The 22,351-nt window shown below is 48.1% G+C and overlaps 1 protein-coding gene across 5 annotated transcripts in view; it reads right to left on the reverse strand.

Annotated features, from left to right (window-relative positions):
- Positions 1 to 2,376: 2,376 nt before the first annotated feature.
- LOC115799119 (5'-AMP-activated protein kinase subunit gamma-2-like) overlaps positions 2,377 to 22,351 on the reverse strand; it is a 38,859-nt gene continuing 18,884 nt past the window's right edge. For 3 of the 5 annotated variants that reach the window (XM_030756107.1, XM_030756106.1, XM_030756105.1), the window contains 13 exons: positions 17,216 to 17,487; positions 15,017 to 15,065; positions 13,315 to 13,424; positions 12,413 to 12,494; positions 11,923 to 11,981; positions 10,893 to 10,938; positions 10,759 to 10,813; positions 9,952 to 10,078; positions 9,188 to 9,353; positions 9,070 to 9,107; positions 8,785 to 8,931; positions 6,927 to 7,020; positions 2,377 to 5,653 (listed from right to left, as the gene is read on the reverse strand). In XM_030756107.1, coding sequence (XP_030611967.1) covers positions 5,067 to 5,653; positions 6,927 to 7,020; positions 8,785 to 8,931; positions 9,070 to 9,107; positions 9,188 to 9,353; positions 9,952 to 10,078; positions 10,759 to 10,813; positions 10,893 to 10,938; positions 11,923 to 11,981; positions 12,413 to 12,494; positions 13,315 to 13,424; positions 15,017 to 15,065; positions 17,216 to 17,487 — 1,832 coding nt within the window. In that variant the 3' untranslated portion in view covers positions 2,377 to 5,066. Of the gene's footprint in view, positions 5,654 to 6,926; positions 7,021 to 8,784; positions 8,932 to 9,069; positions 9,108 to 9,187; positions 9,354 to 9,951; positions 10,079 to 10,758; positions 10,814 to 10,892; positions 10,939 to 11,922; positions 11,982 to 12,412; positions 12,495 to 13,314; positions 13,425 to 15,016; positions 15,066 to 15,815; positions 15,871 to 16,134; positions 16,327 to 17,215; positions 17,488 to 22,351 lie in introns of those variants that run through there. The other 2 variants (XM_030756108.1, XM_030756109.1) reach the window with 2 other exon arrangements.

The raw sequence follows: 22,351 nt of genomic DNA on the forward strand, positions 1-22,351 counted from the left end.
CCGGAGCCGCCGAAGGGTCTTGGAAACTCCAAAATGCCCCACCCCGGCGGTTCCGTGGGAGGCCTTCAAAACTGCCTCCCTCAGGGCCCTGGGGACCACCACCTGCCACCTCTCCTCCCCCGTAGCTGGCTCCTTCCAGGCTCTCTGCAGCACTCCGTCCTTTACTCGGAGAGCTGAAAATTTCACAAACAGTCCTTTAGTTGCAGGTGAGTATCCAGCCACTCCGCTCCACTGCGGTCTTTGACCAGACTCCACCCATTGTAGCACTGGCCGGAGGTCAACATCCTGCTCCTGTTGCGCTCTCCACTCGAGCGGGTCAATCACCTGTGCCACTCTGCAGGCCAGCTCACCTCCGCTACACCCGGAATCATGCTCTCCCCCAGCCCGGAGCTCCTCCTCCCGGGCTTACCGCTTTTCGCAGTACCGGCAACCAGCTGGAGCACAGGGGCGGCGGGACATGGCATCTGCGTTGGCGTGGTGAGCCCCCGCTCGGTACTTCACTTCGAAGACGTATGGCGCTAATTCCTCCAGCCAGCGTGCAATCTGCCCCTCTGGCTCCTTAAACGCCATTAGCCACTGCAAGGCTGAATGGTCTGACCGGACAGTGAAGGGCAGGCCACAAAGGTAGTACCTGAAGTGACTTATTGCCCGTACTATGGCCAGGAGCTCCCTTCGCGTCACACAGTAGCGTCGTTCAGCCTTATTAAAGGTTCTGCTGAAGTACGCCACCACTCTCTCCCCCGCTGGCCCCACCTGGCTCAACACTGCCCCCATTCCGACATCGCTGGCATCTGTGTCTAGAATAAACGGCAGACTGGGGTCCGGGGTGGCGAGGGTGGGAGATTCTGTTAGGGCTTTTTTCAGCCGCTCAAAAGCCTGTTCACATCCTGCTGACCCCAATGTAACGTTGTAAACACACTTCCACAGTCGGCGATGTTCACAACAAAGGTCGTCTTTATTAACAGAAAAACGGCTGCTGTAGGCCACAGCCACGCCAACCACAACTACAACAACGGAACAGCAACACACACACAGGCAAGCTCTCGGTCTTTTTCTCTCTCTCCATGCTGCCTTCACGAACCTCCCGAACAGTCCGAAATCCCACAACATCAACACGCTCTCTAACTAAGAGAATCGCTACATTATGTAAGTGTGATGGGAGAAGAAGGTAGAGAGAGCAAATCATCACATCCACACAGAAGGGAGGTGATGGGAGCAGCACGGTGGGGAAACACTGCCTCTCAGTACACCTTTAATAAATGATTCCCATTTCTTGGTGAGTTTAGTTTCAGTATAATTAAATTAAGTCTGCATAACAGATTCAAAGCCAGTTGTTTTATCATAACAATCAAATTATTTCAAAAATACATTAATAATAATGAAAAAGTATTAAAAAAAAAAGTATAACTGCTGGAAAGTGTAAGTTCATTATAAATTGCACTGTAATTTATTACATTGTCATTAATGTGGATCTATTATTGGAAAACTGGACCAAGCATGAGTGCATCTGAATAAAAACTTATAAAATGTGCTTAAATACATTTGTAAATGTTTTCAAATGAAGCTAATGTATTTCAAAGATATAAAAACGTATGAATATAAATGTTTGATAATCAAACCAGACAGAGGAGCTCCATTAGACCATCTCACCTGAGTGCATCCATCCTTTACTTCTCTGCCATCTTGTGGCTGCATTAATCCTACTTCCATATCTACAAGTTATTGTGTTTGACATGTTTTGTCCTCTTCTTTGTCCTTACCTCAGAGTGCAGAAAGCACCTTGGGTTAAGATAACATTGTCTTGTGTCCTACAGGTGCAGGTTGTGTGTATTAGTTCAGAAATGTGGGTAAAGCAAACGCCGTCACTGCTGCTTCCTCTCAAGTGATTTCTTCTGGCTGAGGTGCAGCGGGTGAAGCAGGATGAGATTTAGTCAGCTGTGCTGTTCTTCAGTAAGCAGCTGAACACTGTTAGCAGCAGGCGCTGCTGTGCTTCGAACAGTCACAGTACCACCTATCAGTAACTGGAGCTGTGCCGCTGGTTTCAGAGGTCCTGCTTTCAGGTGGCCCACATATATTTACAATATTTATACTGAAGTGCCTGCTATATTCACACTGAGTTGCTGCAATTTACCAGCCCTACTGACTTCTGCTCTCCAATCCTGCCATCTGAAACGTGGACCTGAGTACTAACAAACTGCATTGAGACGCAGCAGTACATCTCACTGAACCTTACAATCTTAAGATTTCTGCAGGTTAAATGCTGACTGATCACAGGGCAGTGCTGCTCCGGGCTCAGGTCTGTGGGGGGCTTTTTGTTCCATGAAAAAGTTTCTGAACTTGATCCCAGAGAAAAAAAAATACAGTTAGGTACAAACCTTGTTGGACAAAGACATTTTATTTATTTGTAATTTTGCCTCTGTACACCATCTCAGTGCATTTAAAATCATACAATCAAGATGTGCCTGAAGTGCAGTCTTTAGGCGCTGAACTAAAGTCCTACATTAACTGTTTGGGAATTACAGCCATTTTTAATCACAGTGCCCTTTTGTCAGAGGGTCCAAAATAACTGGCCATTAGACTGAAAAGCATTTTGATGGCCAGCTGAGCCCTGCTCCATCACCATTTCAGGACAAATTAAGCAGATAGAAGACCTGGAGCTTTTCAGCAGAACTCTCAATATCAGGTCCAAATGGATGTGGATGCAAGACGGGAAGGCCATCATCAGGCTGAGAAAACAAACAAAACCACCAAAAACTCTTTGGAGAACCCAAATTAAGAACCTGGTGCAGTCATAAGGAGGAGGAATCCACTGGACAGCTCAGCAACACCAGCAGGCCTGAAAGGCCTCTGGAGAGGATGTTCAGAAAAACATCGAGCTGAGAACACTGAAGCAGGCGGAGCAGCACCGTCCGAGCGCACACACGCCTTCATCAGTGTAAATACAGTTTACAGCGGCTGCACTTACAAAGGCTCTTCATCCAAATACTGAACAGCACTCATAGCTTTGCTCCAACGCTGTGCTGATATTTTCCTGTGAAGACGTTATCTGTCATTTATGTTAACGTTGGAACTGTCTACCTTTGAGGCAGGTTCACCTGCTCTTTACACAATGACGTCTCACAGCTGAAAGTCGTGCGTTCGCATCAGTGAGCGCCTGCGTTCAGTTTGCTGAAACAGGAAACAGCTGGAGAGGCCAAATGTAGTTTTTAATGACTACATTTGGACGTGCAGCCGTGTAACCAGAGCTCAAAGCTCTTCAGTCTCTGAGTCTGTTGTGGCTCAAAGTAATTAAATTTAATGAATTAGTGCTTCTGTGCAGAGTATATATGATCCTCTTCACACCGCCTCAGCTCGTTTAAGTCAGGAAGTCCTCACAGCAGTTATCCAGCTTCATATTTCCACACTGGCCCACTGAGAGCCAGCACACTGAAGCTTCCATTAAGAAGCAGTAAAAATGCAGGTCAACAAGTACTTTTACTGCTTTAACTACAAGAAACGGATCAAAGGGTGCTCTAAAATACTGCATGAGGCTGTTTCTGTGCTTAATGAGACATCTTCCTCATGGAGAGTCTTCTTCAGTTGGTGGGATGCTGTGATGAAGGCTCCTGGGAAGCATCCTCTCCTGATCCTCCTGCTCTCTTTGATGGATTCGTTTGATGTTGGCAGGCTGAGGAGCACCTGTTTCACCACATTTCATTTCACAGAAACCCACAAACTCTGACCTCCAGACCTTCTACCTGCTTAATATGTGAATTTAATAAACATGAAGAGCCAGCGTCTGCCCACAGACCTGCTTCTGCCTGTGCAGTAACAGCTGTACTCCGTCAACAGCTGATGAAACACTTTGGTTCAGGGCTGAGAGCTGCACTTCACTTGCATGTTGAATATTTCTGTATTTCAGGATTAAGAAGCTTGAAGTTCACATGGATTCAGGCCACAGCACACCTGCAGTCCTACCTGACCCCGAATCAGGACCTGCCTCATCCAACCTCTGGATTTAAATAGCATTTAAAGTTCACCTGGATGCAGAAGAGTCAGCAGGTGAGGAGAAATGAAACCTACAGCTCAGCGTGTAGAAACAAGGATCATCAGGAAGGATTATTGATCGTTTGAACAGCAGCCGCACACTGAGACTGACCCTCCGTGACCTCAGCGTGATGCCAGTGAACGCATCACGGCTGCTACAACCTAACCTGTTAGAGTCCCCCTGGGCACGCTGGATAAAATATTTATATATAAAGTCCAGTAATCTGTCTTATTGGTCCAAACTGTCTGGTGTTAGCGCCACCTGCAGTTCATCTCTCGCACAACAGAAACTATAAATACATTAATTTAACGATAAAATCCATCTTTGTGTAGATTCTCTCAAAGTTTTCAACAAAATAATAAAAACAGACTTTTGAGCTTTAAAGTGTCTATAAAACGATCAGGTACAATCGCCTCGGGTACGACAGGTGAGCCGCTCCCTTCACTCACCTGTGGAATAATGATTGGTTCTTATAAAACTCTCTCCACCAATCAGAAACCGGGCTCAGAATTCAAAGGCACACTGCCCTGATGGGCCCGCCCCTTCATGACATCACAGAGGGCTGGTTGTGTTTCGGGACGACTCGTTTGTTTCAGGAGCAAATTACAGGACAGATTCTGGTCTCTGCTCGAGTTTCATGGACCTAAACTGATTATTGATTTTATATTTTTGGGGAAATTAATGAGCCAAACTAAACACTCACTGTTACACTTTGTCCTTGATGTTGCCATGGTGATGATGCGATTGTCGATGAAACTCGTACAGGACCGAACATGTGGCAGTTTGAGGAATAAATCGCCCTCTGAGACCAGCAGAGATCCCTGATTGGCTCTAGCATACAGCAATCCCCCCACAGGCCCCTCCCACCTTCAGAAGACCCATCCAATCACAGGCCTGCACTGACTCCTCATAGGAAAAAACAAAAAGCCCTCAAAAACACTGGGCTAGTGATCCCGCCCCTTCTTCTTCTTCTGTGGTGGTTGGCTCCACGGGAGCACGGCGGGCTGCGACAAAAGTCCAGAGAAGCTGGCTGATGATGTCATGCCTCCTCCCCCTCCCTCTCTGCCTTCTCCTTCCCTTCTTCCCCTCCTCCCATTCCCTCTTCCTCCCCTTCTTCATCTGGCTGTTTGTCCACCCCATCTGCCTCTGAATCCTCCTCTTTCTCACCTCCTCCTGTTTCTCTATCCTTCCCCTCAGCCTCCCCAGTCTCTGTTCCTTCTCCCTCTCTCTCCCCCTCTGTTGCTTCTGCACCTCCCTCTCCCTCCACGTCTCCTTCCACCTCCTGTTCAGTATGTTCCTCTTGCTTTCCTTCGGTTTCCTCCACAGTCTCTACCTCTGTTGTTTCCCCATCTTTCTCTCCCTCTGTCACCTCCTCTTTCTCCTTCTTCTCTCCTTCAGTTTCTTCTTCTTTATCCTCCCCCTCCTTCTCTTCCCCCTCCTCTCTCTCCCCATCTGTCTCCCCCTGCTGGCAGGTCTCTGCAGTTTCAGTCTCTCCTCCTGTTTCTGTGTCACAGACCTCCTGGTCCTGGTCTTGGTTCTGGTCCTGGCTCAGGTTTTGGTCCTGCTCTGGTTCAGTTGAGTGCAGAGCTGTGGGCTGAGAGGGGAGAGACTCCTTCCTGCGCAGACCTGCAGACAGAGAGACAGACGGATGTACCGGCTGCTGGAGTCGAGGCTGGAGGGGCACGAAAAGCAAACAGCTTTAAGGTTTTATTTTTGTTCTACTAGACTGTTCAAAGAAGTCTTTCCAATTATTGATGCTTCTATCTTAAAAATGATTAATCAGTCTTTATTAGTTGGCTATGTACCACAGACCTTCAAGGTGGCTGTAATTAAACCTCTACTTAAAAAGCCATCACTGACCCAGCTGTCTTAGCTAATTATAGGCCAATCTCCAACCTTCCTTTTCTCTCAAAGATTCTTGAAAGAGTAGTTGTAAAACAGCTAACTGATCATCTGCAGAGGAACGGTTTATTTGAAGAGTTTCAGTCAGGTTTCAGAATTCATCACAGTACAGAAACAGCATTAGTGAAGGTTACAAATGATCTTCTTAGAGCCTCTGACAGTGGACTCATCTCTGTTCTTGTCCTGTTGGACCTCAGTGCAGCTTTGATACTGTTGACCATAACATTTTATTACAGAGATTAGAGCATACTATAGGTATGAAAGGTACTGCACTGCAGTGGTTTGAGTCATATTTATCTAATAGACTCCAATTTGTTCATGTAAATGGGGAGTCTTCTTCACACACTAAGGTTAATTATGGAGTTCCACAGGGTTCTGTGCTAGGACCATTTTTATTTACATTATACATGCTTCCCTTAGGCAGTATTATTAGAAAGCACTGCATCAATTTTCGTTGTTATGCAGATGATACTCAGCTTTACCTATCAATGAAGCCAGATGACACACATCAATTAGTTAAACTGCAGGAATGTCTTAAAGATATTAAGGCCTGGATGACCTCTAATTTCCTGCTTCTAAATTCAGATAAAACTGAAATTCTTGTTCTCGGCCCCACAAATCTTAGAAACATGGTGTCTAACCAGATACTTACTCTGGATGGCATTACTTTGGCCTCCAGTAACACTGTGAGAAATCTTGGAGTCATTTTTGACCAGGATATGTCCTTCAATGCACATATTAAACAAATATGTAGGACCGCTTTTTTGCATTTGTGCAATATTTCTAAAATTAGAAACATCCTTTCTCAGAGTGATGCTGAAAAGCTCATTCATGCATTTATTACTTCTAGGCTGGATTATTGTAATTCATTATTATCAGGCTGTCCTAAAAGCTCCCTGAAAAGCCTTCAGCTGATCCAAAATGGAGATGGAGATCTGATGGTCAGGGTCATAAAGTCAGTTTATGGAGCCTGTTATCAGTGTGTGTGTGTGTGTACCTGCAGGGGTTAGGACCAGTGCCTGCAGGATGTCAGACAGCGAGACGATGCCAACAATATGAGATTCTTCATCAACAACCACCAGCCGGTGAACCTGCACACACACACACACACACACACACACACACACACACACACACACACACACACACACACACACACACACACACCCCTTCAGTACCTTCAGGATGAGCAGGAAGGATGGGCTTGGTTTGGTTTTAGTTACAGTTTGAAGTTTTTGGTTCAACAAAGGAAACAAAAGAAAAACTCCGTGTTGTCCCTGAAGCATCCACAGAGGTGTGAATGAGGTGTGCAGTAAGAAAGCACGTGGTCAGTCATTGCTGTAAACCCTTCCACAGTGTGAACACTGCGCTCTCTCCTGCAGGCTTAGATATCGTCCTCAGAGACAGGACCAGCATGGAGTCACTTTCTAAAGTCTCGCTCCATCTCACCGCTCTAAAAAAACTTCCCACCTCAGCATCTCAGAGGTGTGTTGGAAATATTTTTATTACCCCAATGCTGATATTTACAGTTATTATTTCTACTTCTCTTTATTTGCAACCAAACTGCTTTTTACCCTGAGATAAAACTGTGTGTCTAAAAGTGGTAGGAGGATTTGAACTGCTCCCACTCAAGCTTCTGCCACCTCTCTCCAGCTGTCTGCTGTGGCCCAGTGTTAACTTCTTGCTCATTGGGTTCATGTTGAGGACACCTACAGTATCACAGCTGTTTCCACAAAAGCATAAATCTGTCCTCACATCCAGCCCTAAACTCTCTCCAGTGTTTGGCTGGTGTGCGCTCCGGGATGTCTGTGCCCTTCTAGATGGTAGACGAGAGCTCCTATCACACAGTCTGCTGGATATGGAGGATGATTGTGTCTCCAAAAGTGCAGACTCAGCACAAATCTTAAAGCAAGACGGAGAGTATGAATACTGCACTTAGTAGTACTAGTGGGGTACTAGTGTAGAAGTAGTGATAGTTGTTGTTCTTGTTATTTGTTTGTCTCTTTTTCAGTAACTGCTCAGGCGCACGCTCCTGAATATGAAGACCCCTAAAAACAGGACCACCAGGTGTCTGAAAAACTCCCAGGTTAAAAATGTAAATGGGGGTGCCCGGGTGGCTTAGTGGTGAAGCCGGCGACCACATGCATATGCCGCTTTGCGGTGCGGGTTCGAGTCCCAGCCTGTTGCCAACGTGTCTTCCCCTGTATCTTTCCCCCATTTCCTGTCCCCCTCCACTGATGATAAAAGCCGCTGTGGCCAAAAATGCAAAAAAATAAAAAAGTAAATGTCAGGTTCCTGCTGACATTGAAGAAGTTTAAGGATGAAGGTCGAGCTGCTTCCAGGTGTTTTTTCCTTGGAAGCGTCGTGTTAAAGTTCAGTGATGCCCCTGAGACGTTTCAGGGTAAATATCCTGCGGCTCTGCAGGAGGAGGTGTGACCTCTGACAGCAGGCCTGGAGGGCTGAAGAAACCACAGTCTGCAGGCTCAGATTTGACCTCCAGAATATTCTTCATACCGGCTCAAACCCGCTCGATGTTTCACACACATTAAAACACATTTCCATCCAGCTTCAGGCTGAGGTTCCCCGGGCAGGACCACCCACCCACCACCCAAATCCACATGGGCTTTGTTAGAAAGAGCAGGTTTGTGGGACTATCACATCCAGAGTGTGCCACGCTGGTCTCTCATTGCTCCAGTGTGACTCTCAAATACTCTGATTAATGCACAGCAGCAGCCAGAGATGATAATAAACTAATATTTATAACTCGCATCAAGATAACGGCTCTGAACTCCTCCCATCTTTGAGTGATCATGGCAATCAGTGTGTGTGTGTGTGTGTGTGTGTGTGTGAGATACCTCGGCCTTCACGATGCGGTCCACGATGGTCTCCAGTGTTTCCAGCTTGTTGCACTTCATGACCCCCTCGAAGTACTGGGACCTGTGCCTCAGAGCCTGAGTGACCGTCACGTCCAGGTTGTTGTAGGTTTTCTCTGCTGCCAGGTTCTGTGAACACATCACACTCCTTTGATCAGAGCTGCCTCTCTCTGTCACACACACACACACACACACACACACACACACACACACACACACACACACACACACACACACACACACACACACACACACAGGTGTACTCACAATGACGTCAAACTTGGAGTAGATGTCCACCACTTTACCTGCAGACAGACAGAACAGGCTTTAATAACCGAGCGCGGCCTTCGCTCTGAGCGAACGTGGAAGTGTGGCGGTGAGTTACCGTTGTGGTCGACGACGGGGAGGGCGGAGACGCGGCGGTGCGTGAACACGGACAGCGCGGTGATGAGCGGCGTGTCGGGGTGGATGTAGGCGATGTTGGTGTACGTTCCCACGCTGAGCTCCTCCAGAGTCTGCTTCATGAAGGCCGGCATAGGCATCTCACACACCTGATACACACACACAGACTCAGTCCTGCACAGTGTAATCAGCAGCCTGTCCACCAGGGGGCAGAATGCAGCTACATGAAAGCGTGTGGCTAACAGCTGCAGACCTTCAGCTGCTCTCAGCTGTGTTTCAGACTGAACCCAAAGCTTCACAGCTGCAGGAACCCTAACGCTGCACATTTAGCTCTGTGCACGCCTCCAGTACTGCAGATATCTGCGGCTCCTCAGGACCTGCCTGAGACCTGAGCTGCTGCTGCTCAGTAAGAGGTCACCAAGCTGGAAACACTGAGAGGCTTTCCTGCTTCCTCCTTTCCCTGAGGTGTAAAACGACCTAAAGAGCAGCCATACATCATAAAAGGCTCATGTTTAACCTCCACCAGAGCGCCCGGTGACCCACCTATGGGTGGAGTTAGGTTAGCATCAACCTACTTTTATATCATATTTGCCTTTTTTTAAACTCTGCTGGGAGCTAAAGGCTAAACTGTGACATGTTTTTATTTCACGTTTAGGTCCAGGAGCAGCCTGACGGCCTTTGACCTTCAGCTCACCTCCTCACAGCTTCAAACACAGTTAGAGCAGACGGACACTGCTGCAGACTCACAAAGAGCTGCAGGAACTTCAGGATCCTCTTGTGCGTCAGGATGTAGAGGGCGTTCCCGCTGACCGGATCGATGACAGGAAGGCGATGGATCTTATTCTTTATCAGCGAGTGCACGGCCTCAAATATGCTGAGAGAGAAACACGAGTCATCAAAGATGCTGCTGCTCGCCTCCTTACTCGCCTCCTTTCCTGCCATGTCTTCTTTCCCTACGATCTCATTCCCTCTCCTTTTCCTGTTTCCTCTCCTACTTTTCTCCTGTCCTGCTTCCTTTTCTGTCTTCTCTCCTTATTTCCTCTCATCTTTCATCCTCTCCTCCCACTTTAAGTTCCCTTCCCTCTGCTCTAATTTGCTATTTCCTCACATTTCCTTCCCTCCTCTCCTCACTTCTTTTTCCTTGATCTCCTTTCATCTTGTTACTCTTTTTCCTTACTTCCCTCACATCCTTATTTCCTTCTTCTACCCTCTTTCTCTGGTTTCTTCCTTCTCTCCTTGTTTCCTTTACCCCTGTGATCATTTCCTTCCTCTTCTGTTACCACGTTCCTTATTTTTCATCCTTTCGTCTCTTTGTTTCCTTCCCTGCTGCCACTGATCCTCTTTCCTTTCCTCCTCGTGTGTCTCCTCCCTCCTGTCCTTCCTCTCCATCCTCTGCCCTCCCTCCTTCGGTGTATTCTCGGCTCATGATAAATTATTCAGTCTAAATCCGGCTCAGTATAAAAATACCTCACACACAGTCATGTTTCCATCACTTCTGAGGACTCAGACTCACTCTGACCTCGACCCAAACTCGGTGCTCAGACTTTCAGGTACCTGGCATCAGGTGAGATGTGGACCAGAGGTTTGAAGGTCTCCTGCAGGTACAGCTCTGTGGACGTGTTACAGGTGTTATTATGTGATCAAGCTGCTGCTGTCACCTTAAAAAGAACAACACAAACTGCTCGTACCTCTCCACGTCTCGATTTTATGTTCCTCCAGCTCGTAGATCTGCACCTGATGACACAGACACACCTCAGAGTCACACCTGGACGCCTGAGACAGGTTCAGCTCACAGCCGTTTGTCAACACTGCTGGCTGTGTGAGGGGATGCAGGTGAGCGCCTGACTCCCTGCTGCAGGTATCAGGTTTCAGGTGAGTTCAGCAATAAAATCAGAGGCTGGTGTTCTTTTACGCTCACAAACATCAGGGCGCGACCTGCTGTCGGTCACGGCTCCGCAAGAACAGCACGGAGCCAGGAATCGAACTGGAGCAAAACCAGGACCGCCGAAACCAGGCTGAGGGAGGGCAGCCGGTTTAAACCGCTCAGTGTTTCATATGTGTGTCTGCGCGCGTACGGCCGCTTTCCCACCAACAGGGTTCCGGTGCCGGTGCCTTTATTGGAACCGTTAGGCGGGCTTTCCACCGCGGAAGCACTCGGTGCTCGGCCGAAAAACGGGTTCAACTCCGGCCCCACAAACTAGCTGGTATCGAACCAGGAACCCGTGACGAAAGCAGCAGAAGGGCGTGACTCTGCCGTCTCAACATCCAGTTTTCTACCATATTACATGTGTATTACAGGAGAAAAGCGAAGCGATTTTCACGGCTGTGAATTAGGTTGGGCTCTAAGGCTGAACTTGCTGCTTTGTATCAGTTCATATCACAGATAAAAGGACACAAAGTGCGTACTTGTCTTCTTGCTCTAATCACTGTCTGTGTTTCCCTCTGTGCTGCACACAGATGCTGCAGTAGTTTGGTTTGGACCCTAAAACGTATTTGCAGCACAGAAAGGAGAGCGTGTTCTCCCACGTTTGTGCGCTTCGGCTTCGTGTCCAGACGAGGACCCGCCCACACTCATACGTAAAGGAGCAGTTCACAGAAACGCGGTGGGAACGCGGGCACGTTTCACCGGTTCTTTTGTGAACAGCACGAGCACTGGCACCGGAACCCCAGCGGTGGAAAAGGGGTATGAGTGTGTGTGTGCGTGTGTGTGTGTGCTACCATGGGAGATTTGTAGTATCTGGTGAGGATGTTGATGAAGTCTGTGATGGTCAACATTCCTGAAACAGAAAGAGATTCATGAATAAAACTCCTGCATCAGTACAGCAAAGAAGTGTGTGTGTGATCACAGTAACAGTGTGTGTGTATGTGTGTGTGTGTTCGGGAGGACTTGGATGTATTCTGCAAAGGATTTTTATATTTTCCTGAGATGCTGAAGGTGGAGCTGATGGTGGCAGCTACAGCCACTGCTCTGTGACCTTTACTGTGGAAAGTGCAGATGTACTTCCTGTCTTGTGCACACACACAGGATGTGACCTCAGATATAATCAGGGGTGTGTGTGATGATTAAAAGCTGCTGTCCTCACTTTAAGCAGATGTATCCAAAAACATTATTTCCATTTACCCTCAAATATTCATAAGTATCAATAACAAGGAAGCTTTTATTTTGAAGATCAAACATTTATTTTGAAAGGTTTGCTGCACGTCTTACCCACAAAGCTTTGCTTCTTGCTCTCCCACAGCGGAGCGGCTCGCACGCCATTCGCTACCAGAGCGAAGAACGCCTTCTTCACCTGAAAGAGCCGGGAGCAACAGAAGGAGCCAATGATCAGCGATGATCGAATCATCAATCAATGTGTGGGCGTATCCCACTCACACACAGAATAATTAACAACGTGCGTGAAAGCCTTTGTGGGCTTCACCAAAGATGGATGCTGAGCTTTCACAGCGCAGAGCCGCACTGCCCTCAGAGAGCCTCATCACTTTCATTATTCCCATTATTGATCAGCTGTCATCAAACGTCCTCGATGGGACGCCAGAACCAGAAATATTCACGTCACCACCATCACGGTTCAGAGGGTTTTACTGGGAGCAGCAAATCTTTGTAAAAATACAAATTCATGATCAATAACTGAACCTGATGAACACGGTTCACTAAAGCCTGATTCCACCTCTGACTCCTCACAGCTCCGACTGGAACAGGAAGTGGAACCTCAGAATGAGCTGAAGAGCAAATAAAAGCTTTAAAACGTTTCACCAGATTAAGTTTGACTCATCAATAACGGCAGTGAAGACCCTCCCTGTGGTCAGAGTTCCTCTGCAGACAAAAACCTGCCAACAAACTGATGGATGTTTTCACTGGAGGCGGAGTCTGTGGTGTGCCTCAGGGCTCCATCCTCGGGCCGCTATCCTTCAGCTCTTTATTTTACAGGGAAAGCTCTTCAGATGATGAACCTCTGCGCCCGCGGCGGCCCGGCTGACACATCAGCAGAAACTCTCCCTGACACCACCGTAAAGCACAGGTCCACAGAGAAACAATAACTCTGTGGACCTGTGACCTGCTGACCTCCTCGGTGTGTCTGTAACTCACACTCAATCAGCCTGGCGCCTCACCTGCAGCGTGGTGTCGAACACCACCAGCTTGGAGCTGGTCGGGATGATGTCATAACACTTGTGGCACTTCATGAAGCGCATGTAGATGTCTCTCTCCGACTCCTCGGACGCTGCAGAGACAGAAGACAGAGACTTCAGGCCGGCTGATCTGAGGTCAGTATCAGCGTTCATACAGTGCTAAGAGGTCAGTCCTTCAATGCTGCACCCATCCAGCTTTCCCCCCGGAAGTCTGCATCTGAACATTTACATCACTTCCTGCTGAGTCACAGAGAGGAAGTGTCTCGCTCGCCCTTCAGATTATCGTAATACTATTAACAGAAAAAACTGTGTGTGTGAGTCTGTGTGTGTGTCAGTCACACCACAATAATCTCGTGGGCTGGTTGCCACGGTGTGATCAGCTGAGCTGGTCTCTAAGCTGTCTGCCGCCATGACGACTGAACAGCTGACAGCTGTTTGCCCTGCCAGCTGCAGGACAGTGATGTCAGACTGATGAAGATCAGACTCCTCCTCCTCATTGCCATGACTTATGCTGCGGACAGCGGAGGGAGTGAAGCACACGCTGAACCGCTGACACAGTTAAACTCGTTTCTTCTTCCTCACTGACACACTGAGCTTTGTCTCATCTTTGCCTCCGAGCGCTGTGCTGATTCATTTGGAGCTGTTACCTAAAAGGAGGCATACCTGATCAGGTTCAGCTCCATATTTTTAATGTTGGATTCTATTAAGAGACCAAAACTCAGCACCAACCTGCAGTTCCTCTGCAGTCCAGCAGAGGCGCCACCATGAGTCAGTCCCCATAAACTCCCATGTTAAACTCTCCATCAGAAATATGTTTACAGCTGATACAGAAACTGCTTTGGTCTCTACAGCTTCATAACAGCTGTACGGGGGAGGATGCTTCTATAACTCACCTGTTTACATTATTAGGGGCGTGGTCTCTCTGACTGACAGGTGGACAGCTGTAGCTGCTAGCTGTCTGCTAGGTTTTACCTCAGCTAACTGGAGTCCCTGAACTGGACCGTGTTTGTGCTGCTGGACTCTTTTTAATGTAATTATCTGACCAATGATATGGCTGCTGTGGCTTCATTGGACTAACAGACTGCCCAAGAAGGCGGAGCTCCAGATTGCTGAGTGAACTTTGAGGACTTTGATTAGTTGTTAGTAATCAGCAGGTATCTGTGTGTGATGCTCTAATTGGCTGTATGGAGGACATTTTCACTGCTAACTGAATGTTGAAGTGTTGCTGCCACTTTAATCCCTGCCTCCTGTGTGGACGGATTATCTTGGACACAAACAGGCCGCCTACGTGCCCGTGCAGAGAGTAACAGTGAGCTGAACAGCAGGCAGGACTCTGAACTTATGTTTGGTGCTCTGATGTCCTAAAATGCTGTTCTGCAAGCTTCTCTTCGCGCCTGCACAGCACATCTGAAGGAGCCAAAGGCAGGAAACAAGCTGCAGTCGACCTAAAGCTCGTCTTTCCCCTCGTGCTTCATGACGAAAGTCACCGATAAGCCATTAAAGTTCAGATTCAGAGGTCATCGGGGACAGGCTGTTTGTTTCTAGTTTTCCTCCTCTGGATGCACCAACAGTGTCAGCTGGACGTGCTGGGAGATGCTGACTGTGATCCACAATCAGGCAGCTTTCTGCCTCACAGATTAATGATACAGGGCAGCAGACACCTCACCTCAGCTCAGGGTCTTACCGACATCATCGGGGTCCGGCTGCTCTGACATGCCGTCTGCAACCTCCGCCTGCAGACAACGACACAACAGAGAGGTCAGCAGAGGTCAAAATGAAGGTTTCTGCAGTTTGTTTTCATTTGCTCGCTGATCTTTGTTCTCCATCTGCAGGTTAAAGCAGCTCTGTTTACCGACACACACACCTGACAAGATCACACCTGAGCAGCACCACAGTTCACACTGTCTGTTCAACAAAACACTAAAATATTTTTCCTTTAGGGAAAAATGAATGTCCTGCTGGGTCAGCTGGGATCCTCCTGAGGTCACGAGGATCCGAATGATTGACAGTGTTTGAGAGCAGCTGGATTACGGATCAGCTGTGCCTTTGGAGGGAAACAGGAAACGGTAGGACTTCACCCTCTGAAGGCATGGTAACCTGTTCCTCCTCCGCCCATCTTCAGCTGGTCGGTGCGAGCTTAGACTTTATGTCCCAGACGTCTGCTGCGGTGCTCAAGAGATATAACTAAAGTTAAACTGGGGCCGGGCTGTGCACCATCCAGCTAGAGCAATTTTCTACTGCTGTTACAAGCTTTTACTGTGAAAGGCAGGGACAGGAAAAAGGCTTTAAGTGCACACCTGCAGAAATGAAAAGTAAAGCTTCAGCTAAAATGTACCCCCTGCTGGCGAGAGGATGAAATACAGGCTGCAGAGGGTAACTACAAACTGTACCTTTAACAGGGCAGCTGCTGATTGGATTATTTTCTAACATGACATCATCGTTTATTACTAAGGGTACACCTGCAGCTGCCAGGTGAGTATTACCTGAAGTATCTGGAGACGGTTGTAAAGTGAGTTTTATGCTGTTTATTTAATAAAGGAATATGCCGCGCTGCTGACGGACGTGGAGGGGCCTGCGCTGTAACGGAGCAGGTGACCATGCCCCCGTGTTATTCACGCCTCCGGTGATGTGGCGGCAGCCGATCGTCGGAGTCGCGCGTCGTCACGGCCGCGGTGGAGTGCCAGCATCCCCGGTGTCTCAGAAATGAAACGGCGGCGGCGTTTGCGTGAAACTCGCTGATTTCAGAACGCGCTTCTGCCGCGGATTAATCACCGGTGACACAAACATGACGTTAGCGCCTACCCGACAGTCGCCGTTCATTAAACACGTCTTTTCTCCTCCTCCGCTCCGAGTCCCGGTTCTCCGCTGGGTTCTTCCTCTGGGTTTTTATCCGGGAATCAGTGCACAATTCACGGCTTCATCCCAGAGAACCCGCTGCACCGGTAATCGGCCGTCTTGTGTCGGTTCAGGTTGATGCAGCCGCCGTGTCCTCCGGAGCCGCAGCGGCAGACAAGCTAACGGAGCTAACAGGCTGCTCTTCCGGTGCATGATTTCATAATAAAAGCGTGCGATTAAAATTTTGAAGCTCTGACATTTTAGACGAGATCAATTCACTTTTTACCGATTTAAACAATCTGGGGTGTCAGATTTGTCTATAAATGGTCAACAGGGACAGGAAAAAGAACAGATAATGGAAGACTGCTCCATTAAATTTTTTTTATCGCGATTACCAAAACTTTAACAGCATTTGGATGTTTTCGGCTTTAATTAAATGGTTTACAGGCTGCTTTGCTTTCTTTTATAGTTGCAATAAAATGGAACCAGCTCCTTTTCCCGCAGTCCAGTTTCCTGTAGTCTCATAATCATGTTTGTAAATGAGAACTGGTTCTCAATCATTTTACCTGGTAAAATAAAGGTTTTATACAATTTTTAAAAAAAAATACATTTTTAGTATATTTCTGTTGTAAATATATTAAATTTGAACAAAAAGTTGACAAATATATGGCTCCAGCCCGGCACATCCAGCTTCATCTATTTTGTTTCAAATTTATTTTCTTACTTTGGTAGTACAGCTTCCTGTCCCACTTCACTGTCGGCGCGAACTTGACTGCGTTTCAGCGTCACCGCGCTCGGCTGCCGGAAACAGCCGATCAGAGCCGGAGCAGGCCGGAAACAGCCGAGCAGAGCCGATGAGAGTCAGCGCTCGGGATTTTGGAACATTTCCCCCGTTTCTTTAGTTTCTGATCAAAAGTGTGTCATACTTGAATCAATAAATTAATACTTTAGTCTCAGGGTGGCGCCTGTTTGTAGGGCAGCAGCACCCGCACCAGCTGAACTCCAGCTGCCAACAAACATGGAGGATCAATACACGCTCCGCACTCACCAGCATCCCAGCAGCAGCAGGAAGAGATGCCACTGGAGGCGGGGCCGGTGGAGGCGGCTGGCAGCAGGATGAGGAGGAGAAGAAGGTGAAGGATGAGGAGGAGAACGGAGAGGCTCGCTGGCCGGTGTCGGGGGGCGAGGAGAAGGAGCGCAGCCTCCTGGTCTCCGGACGCCTCGGCTCCGTCAGGTACGTCTCCAGACGGAAAACGTTCACCTCCTCCTGACGAGAGACGGGAGGAGCAGCAGGAGGGGGAGGGGAGGACAGGCTGTGGGCTGGGAGGAGGGGAAGGAGGAGGAAAAGAAGGAGAGAGTAGGATGAGGAGAGCAAGAAGAAGAAGAAGAATGGGAGGTGAAGTAAGGAGAAGGAGGTGAGGAGTGTGGAAGGAGAAGAAAAGAGCAAAGGAAGGAGGAGAAGGGTGGAGCAGGGCGGAGGAGCAGGATGACAGCAGGGGAAAGGAAAGGTGGGAGAGATTTAAACAGGAGAACAGTCAGTGAGTCTGAAGCTTGAGGAATAACTGAGGAGACGACGCCTCCTGCAGGAAGCTCAGGGTCACTGCGTGAGGCGTGTTCCTGACTTTAAACCACGCCCCCCTCCGCCTATATTTATCAGGGACGAAGGACATCAGTCCGCTGTGACAGCTGAAGATCACACACACACACACACACACACACACACACACACACACACACACACACACACACACACACACACACACACACACACAGCAGCAGGTGATAAAGTGTTGGAGCAGAAATAACTGAGCCTTTCACGGCACTGCTCAGACTGGGCCGTTAAACTCTGTAGTTTAATGGCCCAGTTCGGCCCAGTCTGAGACCGGTGCAGTAAAAGCCTCCTGTGCTCTTATTGTGGAGAGCTGTGTTCTAAAAAGCTCACATTCAGTGAAACTGAACTAAAGCTTTCAGTGAATCCAGGTGCATCACTTTCCCTGAGCGAGTGCCAACCTCAGGATGAAAAATAGCCTTCTGGCTGGTTCTGGCACATTTACAGATTGTTTATTAATGTGCACTGTTCCCATCAAATCAAATCAAACTACATCCTGAAGCTGGAATTCTAGGTTTTATGGCCCCTGGCTGCTGGCCGAGTTTGAGGAAATGAGGTCAGAGGTCGTTTGCTGTTTCTTTTGTTCCTTTTGTAACTCATCGTGTGTAGATGTGCTACAGTTTTGTGTTCTGGAGGGAGATAGTGGGGGCTGTTGATGGGCTTACTGAACTTTGACATGAAGCTGTAGCTCATCATCAAGGAGGGGTGTGCGCTTTAATTACACACTGTTTAACTGATGTCACTAGGACAGTCAGTCAGTTCTGGCTTGCAGAGACCTCTGCACCATATTTATTTTATGATTGTGTAAGAAAATCCAAAGGTTTGACCAGATAGGCCGAAGTCTGCAGTTAGCACCTTCATACACACTCTGCTCCCATCATAGAGCAAACACACCCTCCCAGTGCTGCACTGCAGCGTTTCCCACTCCTCCCTCTGACATGGAAGTGCTGCTGGTATCATGATGGGATGATACCTGTGCAGACAGTCCAGGCCTGAAGCTTCCTCACTGCTAAATATTCCACAGTCAGCTGTTAGTGGGATTATAATGAAGTGAAAGCGATTGGGAACGATTCAGCCATGAAGTGGGAGGACACGTAAAATCACAGAGTGGGGTCAGTGGAGGGTCATAGTGCACAGAGGTCACCAGCTTTCTGCAGAGTCAGTCACTACAGACCTCCAACCTTCAGATTAGCTGAAGACCAGTGCAGAGAGCTTCATGGATGGGTTTCCATGGCCGAGCAGCCCCTTAGTTCCAGTCAAAGGAACTCTTAATGCTTCAGCATACCAAGACATTTGGGACAATTTGATGCTCCAACTGTGTGGGATCAGTTTGGGGATGGCCCCTTCCTGTTCCAACATGACTGCACACCAGTGCACAAAGCAGCTCCATAAAGACATGGATGAGCCAGTTTGGTGTGGAAGAACTTGACTGGCCTGCACAGAGACCTGACCTCAGCCTGATAGAACACCTTTGGGATGGATTAGAGCGGAGACTGTGAGCCAGGCCTTCTCTCCAACATCAGTGTCTGACCTCACAGATGTGCTTCTGGAAGAATGGTCAGAAATTCCCATAAACACTCCTAAACCTGTGGAAAGACTTCCCAGAAGAGCTGAAGCTGTTATAGCTGCAAAGGGTGGGCCCACATCATATTAAACCCTCTGGTTTAAGGATGGATGTTACTCAGGTTTGTGTGTGAGTGGGTGAATATTTTTGGTAATATAGTGCATCCATAAAGATGTCAGAGTCTGTGGTGGAGCCTCTTGTGGATGGTAGTGTAACTGCAGGTTCTGGTTCTTCTTTTTTAAAGGTTGGCTGGCTGTCAGAGATCTGAGGAATATTTATTTCACATTAATTACCAGAAATGTTGGTTTTTAGAATGAGTGCTGCCCCTCGTTAGGCTTCCAGAGTTGGGCCAGTCACAAGAAAGCTGGTTTAAAAGGGGAGGAGCTTGTTACAGACCAGCCCAAGCGAGGGCCTGCACCGAGGATTATTCTGAGCTGTGAATGGTGCAGAGCTGCTCTGGTGGAGCTCTGCAGGTCTGCTGTAATGGAGGCCTTCAGCTCCAGTGAGGAAACAAAGGAGAGCAATGCAGCCCCCCCCCCTTATCTGTGCCTGTCTGCTGCTGCCAGGTCACGTCTGTTTGTGGACAACGTCAGAAAAATGTGAAGGATGTTGGCAACAAAGCAGCAGAGAACAGTAAGTACTCTGTGTGTGTTTAATAATGTAGGTTAGCTTGTACTTCCCTCTCTGACACACAGCAATCTGCTAATAGGAAACTCTACACAGTGTGCTGGGGGAACAAAAAGTGACAGGCACTTTAACAGATTAGACACACACACACACACACACACTGCAGGCCTCACTGAGGGGATTTCTCTGCATGTCTCAGGCTCTGAACTCAAACTGCATAAATTAAACAAACCAAACTTCCCAAAAACATTTCCTTCTTCTGTGACTCGAGTGGAAGTGGAGCAGGATGACTCTGAACCCTCTCAGGCCCAAATAATTGCAAACTTCATGTCCCATAATGCACTGTGAGGATGTGAGCGTTGTTTAGGTTCATGTTGTAACCACAGATGTATAAAGAAAGCTTTCTGAAAATCTGTCTTTCAGTTATCATCTCTAAATCTAAGTTGTTTTCTTCACCTGAAACAAGCGTCCTTAAGCCTGCAGCCAGCAGGGGGCGATGGCTGTCATTACAGAAGCCCCCCAGTCCTATAGTAGTCAGCACCTGTCAGCCTGACCCCGGTAAGCACTGCTCTGGTGAGTTTATGGACTCAGTGACCGGGTCGGTGCATGCTGGAGTTCCCTTATTCCAGGTGTCAGAAAGGAGGGATGCTGATTGGCTCACAGTGTCCGCCTTACCTGCTGCACTGTTAGTCTGTCGTGCCTGCTGCTGCTTCATGATGATTTATTACTCAGGCTGTACGTCAGTAAATCACTGATGACCGTCTCTGTGCTGAATCTGTCTGCTCCAGTGTGTGGCTCCCTCTGTGACTGTGTGCCGTACAAATAAAGTTGTAATGACTGTGTGTGTGGCAGCGTGTCAGGCCCCCTCGCACTGAACCACGGTGAGGTCACGGTGCAGCGACACTATCAGTCTGATCGCACAAACACTGATTACAGGCTCAGGTTCGGTGAGAAGCTCCGCGGTGCAGTGACGCACGCTGAGTCGGACCTGGAGCGGCGATAACAGGATTAGGTTTGTTTTCCAGCCTTTTCTTTGTTCCTGCACTCCCAGGTTACACACACACACACACACACACACACACACACAAATCAAGTGCACACAAAGGGCTCAACAAAAGACCTGAGCAGAGATTATGTGGGCCTGGTTAACCTCACATTCACCTGAAGTCATGAAGGTGCTCAGAAAGCCCTGCAGGTAACGTCACCGAGGAGCTACCAGACTGCTTCAGTCTGATGGCTGGCAGAAAGGTGGTGTGGTGTGTTATTGCTGGTTGGTGGGGTCTTCAGGGGGGGTGTAGGTCCCTCCTTGTTTTCTCTGGTTTTGTCTGTTGGACTGGAGCTGAGAAATGAAGCTCGCTGCTTTCTTTGCTTCACCTTGAGCATCTTTTACTTCCTGCCTCTTGACGCCCCTCCCTGCTCCCACCTGTGTCGCATTACCCATCAGCCCTCTGTGTGTCTACAGGACTGTGAAAGCACCTGAAATCCCGTCTTTACTGGCCTTTTCTTAAATGGTTTATATGGTTTTATTACTTTTACTGGACCACCCCTCGTATTATTATTTCATTTTCTTTCTATGTTTTAACTTCTGGTTTGTTTCCTGTTACAGATCCAGGGCAGATCCTGAGTGTTTAGAGCAGCCTTTGGGCTCACAGAGGTTATTGTGCATATGCTGGACTCATTATTAAAAACTTGGGTTTAATATGAACAGCCAGCTCAGGATCAGGAGATATGACAGGAAGTGAGAGAGGAAGTTTGATGCTGTCAGTGTGTAACAGTCGGCAGGTAAGTTTGCTGGAAATCGTCTCTTTCTTTCTCACTTCTTTTCTCCATTTTTTAAAGTTAATTCACTTTTTAGTGTTTCTGTTTAAAACTATTTATACAACTTTTCTAAACTGAGGTTCAGCCTGACAGTTTCCCAGAGGAGGTCGGGCACTACATCGACCCCTTCGCTCGAACCATCGAACCATCCATGTTCTCAGTTCTCCTCTGCCACTGAGCTCAGAGACGTTGGTTTCTCATTGTTGGACCTCAGTGTTGGCTTGTCACTGTTGGGTCTTGAAAATGGTGTGTTTGATTCTGGTGAAGGAGTCGCTCTCATGGCTCATCTAGTGACGACACTCCCTGGCCAATTGGTGGTGTGCTGTGCTCAACGTCACATTTCCGGATCGCTTGAAACCTGGGCTGAGTGGGTACTAAAAAAGTACCTGGTACCAGGACCTAATGGAGGGGCCTGAGCTGGTGCTTGAGGATGTTAGATATAGTCGGGCTTTGGAGCTGCCCCTGCTGAGACAGCAGGGGTGGGTGTACCAGTGGATGCGAGGGTTCATTCTCTGCACCTTCAGGTAGGGGGACGGGTTCTGACTGTTTGCTCTTATGCACTGAAG

This window comes from Archocentrus centrarchus, chromosome 20 (assembly GCF_007364275.1).
Source record: "Archocentrus centrarchus isolate MPI-CPG fArcCen1 chromosome 20, fArcCen1, whole genome shotgun sequence".
Lineage (NCBI taxonomy): Eukaryota > Metazoa > Chordata > Actinopteri > Cichliformes > Cichlidae > Archocentrus > Archocentrus centrarchus.